The sequence below is a fragment of the Equus przewalskii genome, chromosome 32 (assembly GCF_037783145.1).
Source record: "Equus przewalskii isolate Varuska chromosome 32, EquPr2, whole genome shotgun sequence".
NCBI classification, from domain to species: Eukaryota; Metazoa; Chordata; class Mammalia; order Perissodactyla; family Equidae; genus Equus; species Equus przewalskii.
Genome location: NC_091862.1, coordinates 21,736,524 through 21,750,104, shown reverse-complemented (window position 1 = coordinate 21,750,104; position 13,581 = coordinate 21,736,524). Strand labels below are relative to the sequence as shown.

Sequence of the window (13,581 nt, the reverse complement as noted above, 5' to 3'; positions counted from 1 at the left end):
TGTGGTTAGCTCATCCAGCTGTGCTACTTCTGCCCCAGGGCCTTCCAGCTTTCTGATTGCTGGGTGGGGCCTCTCCACTAATGCTGCGCAGAGGCTATCACTGTGGCTGCTGTGGGACCATTGATTTTCCCCCTGGTCTGCGGAGCAAGGCTGCTGGGACTCCACCCTGCCCCCATCCACTCACATGGGCTCACTGGGTGTCCCTTGCCCCCTCTGGGCCACTGCTGGAGTCTTGAGTCAGAGGTGGCTGGTGGGCTGCTGTCCCACCCGGGATCCTCCTCTCCCGAGGCTCTCAGCATTCTGAGTGCTGGGCGGGGCCTCTCCACTAATGCTGAGTAGAGGCTTTCCCTGCAGCTGCTGTGGGACTGTGGATTTTCCCACTGGGCTTAGGGGCAATCGCTGGGGGGCTTAGGTAGGGCTGTAGTCACCTGTTTCCACCATCGCTCTGCCGGTGCATGCACATGCCCGCCCTTGGTGCCTGGCGATGCTATGAGTGTGTCTGCTGGAAGACAGTCGCTTGCAGGTACTAGGCTGTCTGGGGGTCAGGGGTCAGAGAGTTTTCACCTATCTCCATCTCCTCCTGGGGAGAATTCCGTCCACCTTCCGATGTATAGCAGCACAGGTCTCTCAGGTATCCTGAGATGCTGTGTGGATATCCTTTGTTGACCGATGAATTCCCAATTAGTTGTAGATTCAAAGGGGGAGAGACAAAGAAGACTGCTCACTGTACCATGTTGCTGACGTCACTCATGAACATGGTTTTTAAATGGAAAACTAAAGTCAGACTTCCCTTGTCAGAAAGCAAGTCTGATTTGGCTCATTAGTTTGACAGTGAGGACTAGTTTTGCAAATTAGGTAATAGAGGATACATTTTCTATTAATTGAATGAGCTAAATTTGCAGCTCCTTAACATTACACTGGAAATTATGTTTTTTTAACTATTCCAGTTTATCTTAAATATTATGTGTCAACTTAAAAATGCACAGGGGAATTGTTTTCGAGGTTCAAGAAGACAAAAAGTTTGAGGCTTCTGAGTTAACCTCATGCAAACATAACATCACCCTTTCTACGTTGAACTCTTTTAAAGTGTATGACAGACATCCTATGGGAGGTTCTAAGAAGAGAAAGAAAAGATGCAAAGAGACATTCCAGAAAAGAAATGGTGGAAAGAGACAGACACCGATGGTGTTTGGATTGCTGTGGGGCGACCAGGACTGGCAAGCCAGGCAGACCTTGTGGCTGAGAACTCCAAAATGGTGACTGAGGCCAAGATGGTCCAGGGAGGGTGTTGACAAAGCATGTTCAGGGAAGCAGCTTGGATGTTCAGAAGAGCGAAGTGGACAGAAGGAGGAGGTGGGTACTGAACTTGCAGAGGAGAGATGAGAGTAGGAGTCCAGTGATGCTCCAAATGGTGAGAGGTAGTCAAGACTGCTGGTGGCTCTGTTTGTGGGCAAGTTCATTCTGGCCTCTGAGGTTGTCTGGCCTTTTGCAAGTGTCTAACCTTGATGAGCAGAGATAGTTCTTCTTGGATCCTTGAGTTCCTTGAGGTTGCATTGCTCTGTGGGGCTACCTGGGGACTCTTCTGCTTCGCTGAGTTGAAAGGCAAGACTCGAGCTTGCATGGATTATTGTTGTCTGGGTCTTCATCTGCCTTGAGGTGGGTCTGTGGGCCTGACACACAGAGAACTGAATTGAAATAGTTCAAAGGAGGGAAACCAAACCGTATTGTCACACCTTTAATTCACTGGAGTTGTTACTTCAGAATGTTACATAAGGTTGGCATCTACAGTGCTCATTTGCTGATGACTCATTGCCCTCTACTTTTCAGAATATATATATTTTATCTGAGTGTGAGCACCAAAGTGGTGATTATAGAAGACATGGGGTATGTCGTAAAAGGTTTCTGCATCAGCTCTGCAGAAGGTGACAGCATCCTGCACAGGGGACAAGGAGGCCTTTGGGTTCTCAAAGTGTTTTCTTTTTCTTTGGATATTTCTCTCCAACACTTTTTGTTTGAAAATTGCTATTTCTTAGATATTTTTATTCTTTTATCCTATGGAGTTAGGAGGAATGTAAAAAGGCTCTCTTAGATTCCTCATACTATGGAGAAAATACTAAAGTAATTAAAATCAGAAAAATACTGTGTGAATATTTAGCAGTCTTGCAAGGACATGTTTTTGCTCCTATTTTGGAAAGTAGAACTTGTCATGATGAAGTCTGAAGTCAGGACCCTGGAATGTTTTTTACATTCAAAGAAATTTTTTTCCCTGTTCTCATGAAAACTCATTTGCATGGATTTTCATACATCTCTCTCTATGTTTATAAAATAGTCACTCTTTCTTGAGATTTCTGTAAACAGTTTGTAGAACACAATGGATCTCTATTTATTAGGAATCAAGTGAGAAATCAAATTTCACAGAAATTTTATGTCTGACTTTGGTCAATCTTTAAAAAAATAAGTTTTCCATTGGCATTTCATGACAGTGACTCATCATCTTTGTGACTCATTCTGCTCTTCCCAGATACCCTCTCCTTGTTCTGTGACATTTCAAGTCATTTTAATAAAGCTCTTTCACTCCCAGGACAAAAGTCCAAAGTGAAGTGTTTGTATGTAAAGTTTAGAATTTCTACCCTCAGGAATTGAGTCCAGGTTCATTTGCATTCGCAACGTGTATAATAAAGTTGATATCTAAGATGTTAAGAGTTTTTCCAAAAGATACCTTCAGACAGAAGGTCTCAGACAATGCCAGATGCCTATAGATCTTACAGACATTCTTCAGGGTAGGTTAAGCAGCTCTTGAAAGTGGAAATAGGAAAACATTACTTGTATTCCTGTATTTCTATGCATTAGTTTAAGAAACTTGAGGAGCTCGTCAAGGAGAAAATAGGTAAAAGGCCAATAAACTCTAAAATTCGAAGATGGTTGGGAATTAATGGTTATATCTAATTCTGAAAATAACTCTTTGGGTAATAAATTAATCATTTTGCAACATTGTGTGGATTAAATGCAAAAGAGCTGTCTCTGAACCCCAGTTACTTCGGGTAGCATGCTGTTGAGCTTGGGGGGGTTCAGAAAGTCTTCTGGATGCCTCAAAGTTTGGAGCATTTTGCTTGGTAGTTTTTGCATTTTCAGGGTGCAGTCTTATGGTCAGCATTGTTAGTCATTAGAGAAATGCAAATGCAAACCACTTCGCACCTACTAGGATGGCTACAATAAAAAAAAAAAAAAGAAAAAGAAGTGTTAGCAAGGATGTGGAGAAATCGAAACCTGTGCATGTTGCTGGTGGGAGTGTAAAATGGGGCAGCCGCTGTTTGGCAGCTCCTCAAAAATCTAAACAGAATTACCATACGACCCAGCAATTCCACGCCTAGGTATATAGCCAAAGGAACTGAAAGCAGGAACTTGAACAGATACGCCAGCTTTCGTTGCAGCATTATTCACAGTAGCCAAAAGGTAGAAACAACCCAAGTGTCCATCAGCAGATGAATGGATAAGTAAAATGTGGCATATACATATGATGGACTGTTATTTAATCGTAAAAATGAATGAAATTCTGACACGTGCTACAACATGATGAACCTTGAAAACATAATGCTAAGTGAAATAAGCCAGACACAAAAGAACAGGTATTGTATGATTCCACTTATATGAAATGTCTAGAAAAGGCAAATAGATATAGAAATAGTAGATTAGAGGTTACCAGGGCCTGGGGGGAGGGGAAATGAGAGAGTTATTACTTAATGGTTACAGGGTTTCTTTTTGAGGGGATGAAGAGCTTTGGAAATAGATAGTGGTGATGGTTGCACAGCGTTGTAAATGTAATTAATGCCACTGACTTGTACACTTTAATGTGGTTAAAATGTATCTTATGTTTTATATATTTTCCCAGCATTTTAAAGGATAATATAATTTACCCAAAACCATTGAGTTGCAAACTTTCAATGAGTAAATTGTGTGGTACGTGAATTATATCTGAATAAAGATGTCAAAAAAAAAAAAGGCAGTCTTGAGAGTAGGACGAGTATTAGATAAGGAGACGCGGATCCTGACTTGATTTATGGTACCAACCAACTGCGTCATGTGGGATAAGCTCCTGAAATGTCTGGTCCCAGGATGGGGTTCCATCAGGTGCCCTTATTATATGCCTTCCTGCTCTTATTCTAGGATAGTAAGGTGGGTAGTTTTGGGGGGTTATGTTGGTTCTCCGTAGGAACAAACATTTTCCTTTAATGCCGAAAATGATGGAAATTCTATCTATTTCCAAATGGGGCTATGGACTTTCTGAAACTGAAGCGCTCCAGAATTTATGCATTTAGGCAGAGATTGGATGGGCCGATTGGGCAGAGCATGTGTTTGCTTAAAGACATTAATTTCCAAACAATCTATATTTTCTTACAAAAACATTTTTTGAGCATATGTTTCTAACTCTGTACTCTTCATCCTTTTTGTGGGTGTAAACAGTTTTCAAGATTGAAAACTTTCTGCAGTTTAGATTACTTTAGATTTATTGTTCTGCTGTCATTCCATGCTGCAGTCCTCTGTGTTTTCTCATAGATACACAGTTGTTTTTATTAAACATCCTCTTTTTTGTTACATTTTGAGTCTGAGCCCAAAATGAAGGTGGTATTGTTCTGTCTATTCTGTCTTATTCTATCTAGAATGCCCTCCTTCTTATTTTTGCATGAACCGGACTTCATCTGTCCTTCAAGATATATATATATGTAATTTAAAAATTTTATTGGGGCTGGCCCCGTGGCCAAGTGGTTAAGTTTGCGCACTCTGCTATGGTGGCCCAGGGTTCCTCTGGTTCAGATCCTGGACGTGGCATGGCACCACTCATCAGGCCACGTTGAGGCGGTGTCCCACGTACTACAACAGAAGGACCCACAACTAGAATATACGACTATGTACTTGGGGGATTCGGGGAGAAAAAGAGGAAAGAAAAAAAAAAAAGAGGATTGGCAACAGTTGTAGCTCAGGTGCCAATCTTTAAAAAAAAAAAATTTTATTGAGGCTTTTTTTTTTTTTTAAGATTTTGGTGAGGAAGATTGGCCCTGAGCTAACATCTGTTGCTAATCCTCCTCTTTTCTTTTCTTCTCTCCAAAGCCCCATCACGTAGTTATATATCCCAGTTGTAAGTCCTTCTAATTCTTCTATGTGGGATGTCGCCACAGCATGGCTTGATGAGCGGTGTGTAGGTCTGTGCCCAGGATCCCAACGGGTGAACCCTGGGCTGCCAAAGTGGAACAGGTGAACTTAACCACTACGCAACCAGGCTGGCCCCCAAGATATGTTTTAAATGCCCTTTTTCCCCACGAGTCTCTCTTTAACCTCCTCCTGCTTAGAAGTGCGTTGAACTTGCAAGGAGTCGGTAGGCCTGCCTCTTGGTGACTCTGCCCCTTGTGTGGTGGGTGACACTGGGCAGTTCATTTAGCTTTTGTCCCTGGGTCTCAGCCTTCTTACTTGAAAAGTGGAGTTCTTTTCCTCTTACTTCTCACTTCTGCCGTGTCCGCTTTCCCCAAAGGGACCATCACTTTGCTGTTTGCTTTTTGCAGAGTGAAGTGAAAGTCTGTTTTAAATACAATTTTTAGCTTTAATAACGTCAAAGTGTAAATGTGATACACTTATAAAAATATCGTTTGGAATGTTAATTACCTAAAATCCTTGTATGTTTAGGTAGTTTTGACAGTTTTGAAAAGCACTTTCTTACTCCTAAGGTTTTTCAGGTCCTCTGGGGCTGTCAGATTTGAAACAAACGCAGGGAGTTTAACTGCCTGCTTGAGTGCTGTCTGTCTCCTCTTGTCTCTGTCTCTTTGCTTACATATTTATAGTATTTTACACATTATTACATAATACTTGTTTCTGGATGACATTTAATACATATTTTTTGAACGAATAAATTGGTGGTGTTCAGAGATCAACAAGTTGGGTATGAGAAAGCAGGAGGAGCATGACATGACTGAGCCTTAGTAACAGATGTATTTTGAGCTTGCACATCCAGTCCCCAGAAAAAGAAGTGGGAATGTGGTCTGAGATGCTCTCATTGCTTCCAAAACACTGTCTTTTGCTAGTGAGAAACTGGCTTTTAGGGTGTGTTAAATTTTGTGAAAGCAAGGCTTTAATAAGGTCAATCCAAGTTTTAAATCATCCAACAAGACATTTCTATTTTGGCTTAAAGGCTAGTAATTTCTTTTCTGAATAGCTGCATTTGATGGAACTCAGGTTGTTGCCAGCCAATTGGACGCTCTTCACTTGCTTTGAAAGATGTGCTAGAGGATAATGCTTTTTCTCTAATAGTAGTAGAGTTTGAAGAGTGGCATACATGTTCCTAAGACTTGTGTGTTTCCATAGGGGAAACGACTCTTAATTTCTCTGTCAGACTTCCAGTTTAGGATTTAAATTGCGATTTGTTGCTAAATTCTGCTAAAAGAATTTTTATGTATTTGAGCTGGTGAACTGAAAAAAATGTGGAAATAGTTTCCTTGAAGTTTTATCAGACAGTTTTGTTGATTTTTCTTGCCTCACTTCTCTTACTCATCACAGAAATAAAATTCCAGGCTGGGCGGCAGCGAAGGCCCGTGGATCTGTGTGAGCATGTCAAAAGCATTTTAAGAAGAGCAAAATATTTAGAGGAAGAATTTGGAAAATCAGCCTTAAGGGATTTAACACATTTTTCTTCTCCTAATTCAGTCCCGTGTTTGTCCCTAATGGAGAAAGGTCATTAATGGGTAAGATTTACTAAGCCGGGAAAGGCTTTCAGAAACTAAAGCTTTTTTCTAAAATCCAAATCTAAAGAAAACACTTGTTTGGAAACCTGGAAGATATATTTAGAGTGTAAATTATACTCACATATATAAATAATACATGTATAAATAATCTAGTTAAATGTAAGGTTGTGATGTCTGCTTGTACATGTTTATTTGGGAGAGATGAAAATAAATAATTGGCTTGATAATGGAGAGTTAAACAAATTTGGGACTCTTGAAATTCTGTATAAATTTCTAGGAAGGCCCAGTGATTGATGAGAATAGCATGACATAGATTTTTAGTTGTCCTGCTACCACTTTGCTAGCATATTTTCACCTCCTGAAAGAGACCTGGGCCACGGCTGTTACCTTAATTGTTGTGGTATGGAGGGCAGTTCTGTACTAGTTAGTGTTCCAAATTTGTTACATTTTTAATCCCATAATTGAAAAGCCACAGGCTAATTCCTGTTCTTTTACTGAATTCCTGTGTGGTAGAAAATAAGAGGTGTGTGTGTCTGCAAAAAGGGGCATATGGCCTAAAGGCTTATGGAAATGTGAACCCCTTTTTTTCTCTTGAACTGTATCAGGAAAATGAATACAGAAGAGTATTTCTAAATTTTGGAGTATTTTGAAAAGTTTGCATGCTGGACAATTTATCTTTTATAAGCCAATACTTTATTTCATATCAGCTACTTAGACTCATACTAAGACTTTCATTTGACCCAAAGATCAAAGACTAGTATAGAAACATGACCTTGGTAATTTTTATAAACATTTCTGTATGGTGGGAGTCAATTTTTAAAATTTAATTTCATTCTGTATGTGATAAAGTTGAAAGGTCTTATTTTTCATTTGGTAAGGTGACAGGCACTCATTTCTTTGTTCACTCTGTATCTGAGGAACTTATACAGTATTAGAATTTTAATATGTTTTTGAAAATAAGAAGGTTAAATGCTCAGAAAAGGGGTTAAGAAAAAATAAAATGCGCTAATATTTATCCTTTTGTATTTCCCCCATTTTTATGGTAAAAAAATATTTGAGACGTATGAATGTTATGAAATTAAGAGAATTTAATATTTATGACCTTTATACATATTTTTGTTCTTAGCAGTAAAGAATAATAGATATGGCAAAGTTTACAAAAATAATCCTTTTTAAGATAGTGGGACGAATGATTGGATTTTCCAAGTGCTCTGAAAACTGATTTTTAATATCACATTCATATTGGTGGGCTGCTGTCGTGTGCTCTGCAGGTTGACATGTGTGGCTGCTGTATATTCTTCGTATAGTCTCAGTTCTGTCCTTTTTGGGTGTGATAGTCAAGGCGGGAACATTCCGAGTGTGCGAGCAAGTCGTCTTGGTTAATGAGTGACTTACATGTGGCATTGATCAGATGCTAGAAAGCCTGAGATTGAGGCCAATGATGACTGCACTGTCCTTTCTGGAAGGAAGGCCACTTCTCAGCACAGTTCACATAGCGAAGTTTCTTAGCTGTTTTGTTTCTCATCCAGTTGTCCCCTTGGTGTCTCGGAGTTTGGTCTTCCAGTTACCTGTTTGGATCTGTGAAAGTGCCCTGTTTTCTGGAGCTGTAGCTATATTTATTCTAGGAATGACTTTTTAATTATAAACTCTCATTCCAGAAGGGAACAAGGACCAAGGGTACCAGGAACTTGGTGAAGTAGTGGAGGAGCTTCTTGTGTTGCTGGTAGAGCTGAGTGAGGAGGTTGTGAAGGAGCCCTAGGCAATCGACGCATGGAGGCCAGAGCACCCTTGGACCTCCTCTGTTGTAATGATGCTCTGAGGACGTGGGAGGTCGCCGGGCAGGATGGACGGTCCTGGGACAGGCAGTGTGTATTTATTTGCAGATAGGACCACAGCTGTCTGCACTGTTCCAAATACTCCTTGGGCAGCTTTCAGAACTGCTTAGAGATTGTTAACATGCCGTTCCTCGTAGGCTGTAAGCCAACAATGACTTGCTCGCTGTAATGGAGAATGGGGAGCAGTTGAAGAGGATACGGTTAGAAGGAACAGACGGGGTAAAATGGATCTTGGTCTGCCTTGTTCACACATATCATGTGGCCTATTTGGTTCTAAAGCCCTTTGATCTTTTTGTTATTTTATGTGGCTTCCTTGTATCTAACTAAATCAGTCTGCCCATCTTCAAGAAGTTCAGGGTGGTTTAGTTTTTCAAGGTCAGTTTTCATTTGTTGTAGCTTGGAAGATGAATTTGTAATCCAAACCAAAGTTTGTCATTTAAAAAAAAAAAACTGCTCTGATTTCTCTACTTGTAAAAGATGTAGACCTCGTCATGTCAATCTGACTACAGGAAAACGGGTTATGGAATTGACTATAAACCTTATACTAGTTTTGTTCTGGAGGGTGTAGGACTTACACGAAAACGAGGGAAGTCATGAGTGCCCTAAAACTAAGAAGTTTTGAATGGATAACTGATTTTTGTTGGGAACATGCTAACGGTTTTATCATTGCTGAAATTGTACTTAAACAAAATGCAGCAGAAAGTGTTGCATATAATACTTTGAAAGCCAGGCCCTGATTCTATCCCACCAGCGTGGATTCAGTGGCTGGTGGCAATATGCCGAGGGGGAGGGAGCCATCCCTTGAGAAGGTGTCTGAGCTCCCTCTGCTCCAGGCGTCAGTAGGCTCCTTAACTGCTGAACTTGTCATCCGTCACATTCCTCGTTGGCTGTGGATCACTGTGCCTCATGAACTCTACCGATAGGACTATTTTAAACTCTCTAGGATGGAGATGATCTTATTTAGCACCCTTACTAAAGGTACAAACTCTCATATTTTTTCCCTTCTCTCTCCTTTTCCCTCCCACAGATGAGCACAATGACGTGCAGAAGAAAACTTTCACCAAATGGATAAATGCTCGATTTTCAAAGGTAATGGAAACTTTAAAAAATTCTAAGCTGATTCAAGTGCCTCACTCTAATGGGTGGAGTTTAGTTGGAAGTGCAGTGAATTTTTCTCATGAAATACGACCTAACGGAAATCTTCGAAGTATGCAGATACATTTATTTTTCCTTGATTCTCTTCAATAATGTGTTTAAGTGGAAATTCTGGTGTCAACAGGTCCGGGTGTGAACACGTTCATGGTATACACAGCTCTTTATTTTCACCTGGCTGTCTCTGGGGATCAAGCCAATGGTTTGCTACTTTTGACTCTGTGAATCCTGGGTACATTTAGGAAGTAAATATATTATTGGGAAAATTTTGTGATTGTTTAGCTAAAAAGATGATCATTTCATTTTGCCTGATTAGAATCAAATTGTTATCATTCAGGCAGCCTTTCTCCCCTGTGCAGAAATGTTTTGGGATTTTCATACTTGTGATGTGGCTAATGTTTATCTGCCCTGTGGTTCTTTTCTTGTGAGCTCCTCGCTTCTTTCCCTGAAGATCTGTTCTTTCTCAGCTTTTCTAACTACTTGGAACATCATCAATGTTTTGATTGGTATTTTTTTAAGGAAAGAGCATGCTGCAGAGAGGAATCGGTGTCCTGTTTTCAAACTTGTTCTAATATAATTGTCCATTGGTTATTGAAGGTGGAGTTCTGTCCTCTAAGTCTGAGATGGGAGAAGAATTTTCAGGTTAATGGATCTTAGGACATCGCTATAGCAAGATGAAAAATAAAGGTTTCTCAGAGAAACACCATTCTGGTATTTTAAATAGTATGAAAGGTATTTTACTTAAGTTATTTTTCAAAATTTCCTTTTGAGAAGGTTGCAAAGGTCAGGAAAATAAACATGGTTATTTCTTTGAGGCAAAATGAGAATGTTTTAGGATTCCTTTGAGTAGCCGTACAGTTTAAAAACTGCTCCACATCCCAATATTTACAGTTGATTATTTGATGGCAATGTATTTTTAGGTTTTGCAAGTTTTTGTTGAGGGATATTTTGTCTTGCCTCAGAGAATGTAAGGAATGTGAAAACTTCTGACTTTGACAGAAGGGTTAATGATATAGAAGTGCTTGCCTAATTGGTGGGTTTATGTGTAAGATTATTCCAAAGTAGACAGGTGTTTTTGGCAGATTTTGATGTATTTTGTTCGAGAGAAACATGTAACATCTGGGTCCTTTGGACTTGACATTATACAAAACTTGTGAAGCATCCATCAGCGTGTGCTTGGCACTATTGTTTTAGCCATTGGAGGGCCTGCAAATGAGGTGTTTTATCCCACGTGTAAGGTTATCCTGGTTATTACTGAGGATAAATAATATGGTCATTTTCTAGATACAGGGAGTTAAACAGACCTAGTTTTCAGCTTAATTCAGTCATAGGGGAAGAATTATCTTAGAACTGATTCTGAAGATCGATTTGCAAGCTTCGTAGACTTGTGTTTAGGGAACATTTGAAACGGCGTGAATTACTTTTGTCCCTATTCAGGAGAGTGGAGAGAAGTAGACAGTACCATAGGACACAGAAGGAGGGAGAGTAAAATAGAGAGACAACTGAGAAAGCATAATTGAAAATGTTTCACCTTATCAGTATTGCCACGAATTTGGCTCAGGCAAGACGATCCCTTGACAGTGCATGGCAGACGTTGAACTGGAGCTTCACCCAGCGGATCTGCTTCTTTTCTGGCTCTAGAGCCATTAGCGATGTGCGTGAGGTCAGTTGCAAAGCTCAACCTTGAAGTCATACTGCCCAAGTCTCCTCCTTCGCTTTAAGCTTTAAAAATACCTGCGTTACGGTTACTCTCCCCTGACTTCCTTTCCTGACGGTTCACAGTGTCTGTTGATCATTTGAGTCATTGAATTCTCTCAAGAAATACCTCAGCGTTTATCACCGGTGTTTGATGTCTTTAAAAAGACTTCAAATAACAATGAACTTGATATTTAAATTTGTACATTTATAATGTATATATTATTTTGTAATACTAAACAAGAGCTTTAAGTCCCATGTAAATTATTTGCCCCAGGAGGCTTGTAATTGTTACCAAGACAATGAAAAGACCAGGAAAAGTTAGCATTTTTAGTAACAGTTCCTGTTATGTAAACTGACACGGAAGCTAAAAGCTTGTTTTGTTTGGAGAAAAATCTCAAAAGTAGAGATGATCCTGGAAACATTTCCTTTCGGATTGCTTCTAGTAAGAAGTCAAAGTCTAGAAGGAAATTTGGATGGGTCTAGAACAAATGTATCAAAGAAATTATGAATATTTGGATATAATGAGATGGTGGGCTCATGGCAGTGACACTAAACTTCATCCACATTTTTTTCTCTCCTCTGACCGTCTTAAGTCTGTAAGTCAGACTGCTTGCACACTGGCAATCCAGAAAGGGAGTAACAGTTCTAGACTGGGAGATTGCCATAAATGCCCCACGAGACTTCACTCTCGCTGAGCAGGGGTAATGTTGCATTTGGGCCTGGTGTCACTAGCACAGGAAAAAACATCCTGTTGAAGGGAATGAATTTTATTTCATTTCTTTTTAATCTGTGTTCTTTAATACTGTGGTGGACTTTAAAATATAATTGTTGATTGAGTCGGCTTCTTCCCTGCGTTGTGGGTCCCTCTACAGAGCAATAGGGCCCCTGTGCTGAGAAATTCAAGCAGACCCTGATGGCATCTTCTGCCAGTTAAGGATTTGTTTTAAATTCTTTCCCTGGACATTTCCTTCATGGCCCGGTCCTCAGCCAAAGTCTCAAATACCAAATCTTGTTGATTCCACTGCCACACATATTCAACCTTGTCCATTTCTCTCCATTTTTACTGACATCTTCTTTTCCCTGGTCACTATTATCTGACTTAGGAAAGATTGTAAAAGACTTTAAGATGGGCAAAAAGATTAGCGGGAGTCCCGTCAGCTCAGCCACCCGGGTTATCTGCCCTCCATTATCTTCGAGCTGTTGTACAACTGGTGAGTTGTAGAAAACAGATAATAATGCAAATGATTCTCATCCAGAAAAATGCAAAATAGTTGGAATGCAATTGATGATTGCCCCTTGGATAGACTTGTTTTGCATCTATTGTCAATTTATTTCAGCTTTCCTTTATTGCATATTTATGTGGTTTTTGAATTCTTATTTAAACCGGTTGTAACACTTTACTGGTTCCCTCCTTAATTAATGAGTTAAAGTCTTTGACACACGTTAATGTTACATTTCTATGAAATTCATGACTTTACCTTTTCTTGAAAATTACGCCTGAGCACGTGGACCACTGTAATAATCTGCCAACTGGTTCTTCCTTTCCACGCTTCACCTCACCCATGGTCTTTCCTCTTTTCACAGAGTAGCTGCAGGAATCTTAAAGTGTAAGCCTAAATACCTCTTTATCTTCAGTAAAATCTTTCAGTGGCTGCCCATGGTTCTTACTTGACTTTTAAGGCTGTAGGTAGTTGCCCCCCAATCTACTCCTAATTTCATTTTACTTTGCTCTCTCACCCCCTCATTACTCTCTAGCCACATTGTCTGTGCCCCCTACCCCATAGGTCTTCCCATGGCTTTCACACCTGTGCCTTCCTCCATCTTTTCCTGGCTGACCTCTCTTCCTCTTTCTTGCTGGAGCTTAAATGTCACTTCTCCAACGACACCTTTTCCAAGCTCCCAGAGTGGGGTAGATACGCTCTATACTGTGAAAGTGTTATTGTTTGCAGCACTTGTCATAATTGTAATGGAAATAATTGCATCATAAAATGTGTCCCTTCTCTAACAGACAGTGGTATGTTCCACGGGTGCAGGGATTGTCTGCTTTGTCGCTGGCACAACTTCTGGCATGTAGTAAGCACCCAGTGAGTATTTATAGGCTTAATAAATAAATGAATGACAATGACAGAAGCATGCATTTAAATGCCTAAGAATATATCCACAAACCA

General features: G+C 40.1%; 1 protein-coding gene across 33 annotated transcripts in view; it reads left to right on the top strand.

The window, feature by feature from the left end:
• Window positions 1–13,581, top strand: part of UTRN (utrophin) — a 479,488-nt gene that overhangs the window by 95,670 nt on the left and 370,237 nt on the right. For all 33 annotated transcript variants that reach the window (XR_011535458.1, XR_011535457.1, XM_070602744.1 and 30 more), the window contains one exon: window positions 9,591–9,652. Coding sequence is in view for 28 of the 33 variants with exons in the window: in XM_070602744.1 (XP_070458845.1) it covers window positions 9,591–9,652 (62 nt within the window). In the remaining 5 variants the exon portion in view is untranslated. The remainder of the gene's footprint in view (window positions 1–9,590; window positions 9,653–13,581) is intronic.